The sequence below is a fragment of the Triticum urartu genome, chromosome 6A (genome assembly GCF_056163025.1).
Source record: "Triticum urartu cultivar PI428250 chromosome 6A, HENAU_Tu73, whole genome shotgun sequence".
NCBI lineage: Eukaryota > Viridiplantae > Streptophyta > Magnoliopsida > Poales > Poaceae > Triticum > Triticum urartu.
Genome location: NC_141878.1, coordinates 594464225 through 594470720, shown reverse-complemented (window position 1 = coordinate 594470720; position 6496 = coordinate 594464225). Strand labels below are relative to the sequence as shown.

The window sequence follows — 6496 nt, the reverse complement described above, 5'->3', positions numbered from 1 at the left end:
GTTGCAATGGCGACATGTGGGTGAACGTAGAGTTCCCCGCCCCTCATGTAATGCTTCTTCGTCGTGGTTGGAAAACCTTCACACGCGCCCACTGCCTGATGAAGGGGCACATCCTCCGCTTCAAATTAGTGGAGGCTGACCTGCTCTCCGTCAAAAATTTTGGGTGCTTGAGAATCCGGTTAGGGTGCTGCGCGGAGAGCTCGGCCGACGACGAAAGCTCCTCCTCGAGCGATAGTGACGAGGAGGAGACCGATGGGGAGGACAACGGGGACGGGTCCGACTAGACGTCGGGCGCACCGTCACCAGGCGACGCCGGTAGCACCATCATCTACACCTGGTCTTCTCCCCGGCAGAGCGATTTGCCGGGGGCAGTTCTTGGCGGTGGCTTCTCAAGCCAGCTCCTTGAACTTCTCGGGGCCACCACTTCTGGCGGCTGGCGCTGGAAGGCCGGAGAAGACGAAGAAGGCGGGTGGCGGACCGTCAAGTCGGAGTATGATGGCATCGACGCCTTTGTCTCGTATTACCAGCCCAGCAGGGTTCAAGCCTTGGTGCTCGCATTTATCTTTGATTTATTTCAGGATTTCCGGCGACGTGGGTTTTAGTGAAATTGCAAGGCGCCTACGCTGATTTTGTAAAATCTCAAGATTATATGCCGACCCAGTTTTTTGAAGGTGCTCATAGGGGTAAAGTATGCGTGTTTGTGCTCATAAAAATGAGTGTATACGCATATATATATATATATAAGCGCTTGCGTCCGTTGTGTGTTAAAAAAAAAGTACCTACATATTCTGTTGAGAGTGACACATCATGGATGATCTTCGTTGTCCCTCGTGAAGAGGCTGGATGGTGACATGAAACCGAAAACAACGGCCTCCTCCACCACGTGGCACCTCTCGTCCATGCAAAGGACACGTGCGCACGCCTGGAAAGCCTACGCGTCGCTCGGCACTCTTCGCGAGATGATCGCGTTCTGCTAGTCGGCAGCAGCTCATTTGCGTGCGCCATACCGGCCGGCACCAGCAAAAGATTTAGAAGGCGATTTTGGATTAGTTAATTGCGAATTACGATTCAGGTTGGATTTTGATAGGGAAGTCAGCGCGGCGATCTATACTGTGAGGAGCTTGTGCGAGGAGCAGAGCATCGTGTCCATGGAGACCCAGCAGGAGCCGGCGAAAGCGGGAGCGGTGGTGGCGCCGCCGGGGGTCGCCGGCGGTGGAGTTCTCGACAGTAAGATTTGTTCTTTCTTTCACCTACCCACGCTGCTCTTCTCTATTGTGTATGATTAGATTCTAAGGGTGTACAGATGGGTGATTGATATGTGACAGAAGATGAATTGGAAGCTTGTTTATCGAAAAAGGCTTTCGCCCCGTTTTATAAATAAAACAAAGATCATCAACAACCTGGTACAACCACACGCTATCACAACACACTCACACACCCAAGACCGGATACATAGGCGCTGAGCGAAGCAACACTATTTCTAGCACTACCACCGCAAAGATGAAGCTGCATACGACGAACCGTGGGCTTCAAGACGATGCCTTCAGGAAGTATACGACGCCGGAGCGCCGCCACCGCCTAATCCGAAGATCAGAGTTTCCCCTGGAGTCGCACGACGGCCAATGAGAGCCGCGACGACGCCTTCAAGAAGGGAACGATCTCGCCGCCGCCGGTCCGTCCGAAGATGGAACGGGTTTTCACCACGGCCAACACTCACCGCCACCGAACGCCGCACCCCGACTACCACGCCGCCCACACGGCCATGGCCACCGGGCAGCACCAAGTCACGGGGCTCTGCCCATGAGCACCGCGCTACCACCATCAGGGCCACCGCCTCGGCATCCAAGACCTTGACCCCGCATCGCCCCAGACCCGTCGCTATCCCAACCAAAGAGACGAGCGAAAAGGTCCCACCTTACGCATCCCTGGGCGACCCCAACGCCGAGACCCAATAGGCCAGCCACCACTGGCTTCCATCGATTTGTCCTGCAACACCGGGCGCAAGAAGAGCTTGGTCCTGCATCACCATGCGCGAGACGAGGTTGGTCCTGCTGCACCGTGCGCGAGACGAGCTCGGTCCTGCCGCACCGTGCACGAGACGAGTGATGGACCGCAGCTGGGAGAAGACCGGGCCCTTCGACGAAAGTAGCTCCCGGATGACGAGGAGAGGGGTCGAAGGTCGAACAAGCCGCCTACGGACGAGCCGACGCCGAAACATGCCAGCCGTTGCCGCAGCCGACCTGCCAAGCTGCCGTGGAGCCATCCACGGCCAGAGCAGCAGCCACACCGGACCATTGCCCAACCCGCGCCGCCCGCCGAGCTCCAAGCGTCGGAGCCGCCGGACACGCACCTCCCGCTTCCGGCGAGCCACCCGAAGCTTGTTTACAATATTTAAGCACCTAATTTAATCTTGTTGAAATGGCTGTCTGGAACCGTTGTGATAGTGTGTACAAACGTTCAGAGGTGGATCACTCTTACATCAGTTTGTTGCTATCCGTCTTGCTGCTGCATATGGACCCGCAGGGCCAACAACAGCACAGCGAGCACCAGCGGCTCCAGGTTCAGCAACTGACAGAGGTACGGCCATACCGTCCATCATTTGCTTCCTTCAAGATTCAGCAAATTTGGATGCAGTTTTTAGCGTGTTCTCTGATATGAATCTGAAACGAAACGAATGAACTTGGCAGACGCGGTGCTGGCCAAGGTGGAGATGGAGCGGAAGCTGTCGATGGTGAAGGCGTGGGAGGAGAATCAGAAGATCAAGGCCGACAACAGGTTCGTGTCTCATCTCAAACTTGGCGGATCTGGCTCAACTCTGAACATGAGAAGTCTCTGCTGCCTCTGGTAATTCTATCTTCGTACCTATCTGAATCGGGGTGCAGGGCAGAGCAGAGGATGTCGTCCGTCCGGTCGTGGGAGAACACCAGGAAGGCGGCGGTCGAAGCCAAGCTCCGAACACGGGAGGTATGTCGACTCTGAAAACTCTGAACCCCGCCACTTCCCGGCGCTTCAGTTAGCAACAAAGTTCAGTTCAGTTCAGTCTAGTCTATGTGTCCAGTTAGTAGCAGGAGAGGTAACTATCTTGCCCAATTACTCGAACTGCAGGAGAAGCTGGAGAGGAAGAAGGCGGAGTACGCGGAGAAGATGCGGAACCGGGTCGCGATGATTCACAAGGAGGCGGAGGAGCAGCGGGCCGCTGTGGAGGCGCGGCGGCAGGAGGAGATGATCAAGTGCCAGGAGATGGCCGCCAAGCACCGGTCCAAAGGGACCACGCCCGCCAAGAAGTTCCTCGGCTGTTTCGGGTGATCAACGACTGAAATATAATCGTAGTGAAAGTTGTGAAGTAGCTTAGGTAAAAGATGCGCTCTCTCTACTGCTCTTGCTCTGTTCTTTTGGAACATCGATCATAGGCTTTGGTCAATCATGGATATGTTGTTTTTAGGAGATGTACTGCTAAGTTTTGTGTAGTGTAATGCACATACATACGTCATGTAATGGCGCCTGTTGTGTCTCGATGTGTGGGATGTGATGTTGCTGTGTAAGCGTACGTACTTGGATTTGAGAAAGATCAGAAATGTTTCTTACTAATATCACTCTGCTTTTGTTATTCAGAGAAGTTCCTAGGCAGGCAGGCAGGTTCAGAGTTCACGAATTCTCGGCTCTTGCCACACTTCGGCAGAGTTCACACACTGAGAGAAAAAAAATACACCGCGCTCCAAAGCCCGAAAGGCCTGTGAGATGATCAAGTAGCAGTAAATGGCGGCCAATCACAGGTCCAAGAAAAAAGTTCCTCAGCTGTTTTGGATAAGCAAGCAACCATCCCCCGCATAGACCGTACTGTCTTTCCAGAAAAAACCATGAGTGCTAAGATTACGACTGAATATAATCATAATGAATGAAGTTGTGAGCTACTAGCCGACTAGAAGATGTATTGTACTTTGCGAGCTGCACTAGGCAGGCAAGTCTATCATCAGTTGTCGGCTTTGGCATAGTTCAAAAGTGTGTATCTATGGAATCTCTTAAAACAACATTTCCAGTCATTTAAACTCGACCTAAAGACTCTAAGGGCATTTTTTTTGCCAAAAGACAAACGATATACATTAATGTCGACCAACCCTTACATAGTCACCATTACATAAATAAAAATAATATATGGTTCAGGAATGAAAAACGCAGATATGAAATTTGGATAGGGTTAGCAGGGAAAGTCCAACTGAAATTTTCTTTGATTACCTTTTTTCTCCAACTAGCTCAGAACCTCAGATATTGTACTTGCCCTCACTGGTAACCTCTTTTGAATCCTTTGTTTAGACCCTCTCTATGGTTATTGGCATTGACTCGAGAGCAAGAACCTTATTTTATCACTTAGAACTTGATGGATATGCTTAAGCTCACAAGCTCCCTGATGTTGGCAAAGCTAGTCGAACTTCGCTGGTCAGAGAAAGATCAATAGGACCAAGACACGAAGGAGCATTGTCAACTCCACCCGAAGATACCTTCGAGGACCACCTACATAACATGAAAACACAACTAGATGACGTCGATGAATCACCGACGATGTGGGGAAACCTTTTTTTTTTATCTGCACGATGTAGCCATCACCACCACAACACCACCACCGAGGAATAAAACTCCAAACCCAAGAGACCTAAGAACATCAAATTCATATCACTACATAAAACACAAGATGTACTTTCATATTGTATAATTTGTATCATTATTGTTGATATTTTTCTTAATAAACTTGGTCAAACTTTGTGATGTTTGACTTTAAGAAAAAACTATGTGCACTACATTGTGGAATGAAGGGAGTACTGTGGTTATTAATGCACAACATTTTTCTACCAGCAGAATGTCCTTCGTCAACTAAGTTGTCAGTAAAACCTTCCTTGGATGCTTTATTCAATATTTATTTCCAGTAAGTATTATGGGTGTTAGTTAAACCAATATTACGAATACATGTATTTCCAGTTTGTTTTCTAGTGTTAGTTGCATCAAACTAAAATTAAATCTTCTATACTATTATTTCTCTACTAATTCGTATTCAGATGTGGATCAGATAAGTTTACTTTCTCTCCTCCTTTATTACTCGCCGATCTTCAAATATCCACATGAAAAAATTCACTTGCGAGCATTTTAGCACCACTGAGGATGTGCTAATGTGGTATGCATAATTTAAAAGATTAAAGAATAACATGACCAGGTATTCTGGGTCTAGTGCATCTCTATATGCAAGAGTCTACGTGTTCTGCCTATTGTTCCATGGATGATCTGACTTATCTCTAACAAGATGTTAAGACTATTATAACAACATTAGTTTTAAAAGCTATTACAAAAATGGAGGATTTTGCGGACCCTTTACTTGGTGAGAGATTGTTATTCTGTTGGAAATGCACACTTCTACTCTCCCTGAGTTACAAGCCTTGACCCCTTGGCTCCATATCAGTAACTGGATACTTTTGCAACCTATGAATAGATGCATGCTACCTCCTGTATAATATAGAGGTGCTTCTCCGGATCGACATTGAATCGAACTATTGCTATTCTAAAAGTCATCAAATATGGCTAATGTGATGCTTATCGATGTGACTTGTTACAAATATAGAGGTGTAACACATTGATTTAACATGTTTTGTCAATGGAATGAATCCTCGTCAACTCTGTTGGTGGTAAACCCTTCCATGAATACTTAATCAAATGTCTACTTTCAAATTTTTTTGTAGAGTGTACTAGTTACATCCAACTTATAAACACCTCTTTTGTGTGTGTGTGTGTGTGTGTGTGTGGGGGGGGGGGGGGGGGGGGGGGGAGGAGGGGATTGTGTTTTGTAGTGTTAGTTGTACCAAACCAAACCAAACCTTATCTTATATCTTGTTTTCTATTAAACACACGTTCAGGTATGAACTAGAGGTAGCCAAATGTTACAAATATATTATGTCAGAGACTTTGCTGAAAGCTGCTCACACATATCCTAGTAGGAAAAACTGTCCAACGTGTTTCAAGAGTTCTGATAATGATTAACATTTAGCAGGGCCTTTTGGCACATTTAATTTTCAGCCCAAGTTGTGCAATTACTTCGTAGTAATTTTATAACTTTAGCATCAGAGGAGACTTTACTGGCTTGATAGCATGAAAGTACGAATATATAATAGATCTGAGCCGTTGATCTCGTTAATTAGTAGTCTGATTAACTCGTACCTTCTGACCTCAAATATAAAAAGAGGGGTTAAGAGGGAGCATGCTAAAATTTGCCCCAAACTAACTGTACGCCGGAATACCTGACACAAAACTCCATAATTGGATAATTATAAATGCTTCTTTTGGGTACCCAAAAAAAAGTATTCCATGGTGTTCATAGGCTACGACTGGGATATTCCCCTGTGGCGATGAAGAGATACCCTCTAGACCCACTCGGTATTAGAGTGTCTAGCATCAGCTGGTGAGGTACAATGTTTAAGGGGTTAGTCACGGGGATACCGCAATGCTAAAACAAGAA

At 47.5% G+C, this 6496-nt stretch overlaps 1 protein-coding gene across 1 annotated transcript; it reads left to right on the top strand.

Moving 5' to 3' along the window:
* Window positions 1-1027: 1027 nt before the first annotated feature.
* LOC125517070 (remorin 1.4-like) lies at window positions 1028-3551 on the top strand. The gene is made up of 5 exons (XM_087529161.1): window positions 1028-1218; window positions 2497-2577; window positions 2688-2775; window positions 2883-2964; window positions 3106-3551. Exons 1-5 carry the CDS (start codon window positions 1149-1151, stop codon window positions 3304-3306), a joined length of 522 nt encoding a protein of 173 aa, XP_087385287.1. The 5' UTR covers window positions 1028-1148; the 3' UTR covers window positions 3307-3551.
* The last annotated feature ends 2945 nt before the right edge of the window (window positions 3552-6496 follow it).

What these genes read in the sequence shown, in the direction of transcription:
- LOC125517070 (XM_087529161.1), top strand. Translation starts at nt 1,149, where the DNA reads ATGGAGACCCAGCAGGAGCCGGCGAAAGCGGGAGCGGTGGTGGCGCCG. An exon ending in AGGTTCAGCAACTGACAGAG is followed by an intron (nt 2,578 to 2,687) that starts GTACGGCCATAC and finishes TGAACTTGGCAG; the next exon opens with ACGCGGTGCTGGCCAAGGTG. An exon ending in CCAAGCTCCGAACACGGGAG is followed by an intron (nt 2,965 to 3,105) that starts GTATGTCGACTC and finishes CTCGAACTGCAG; the next exon opens with GAGAAGCTGGAGAGGAAGAA.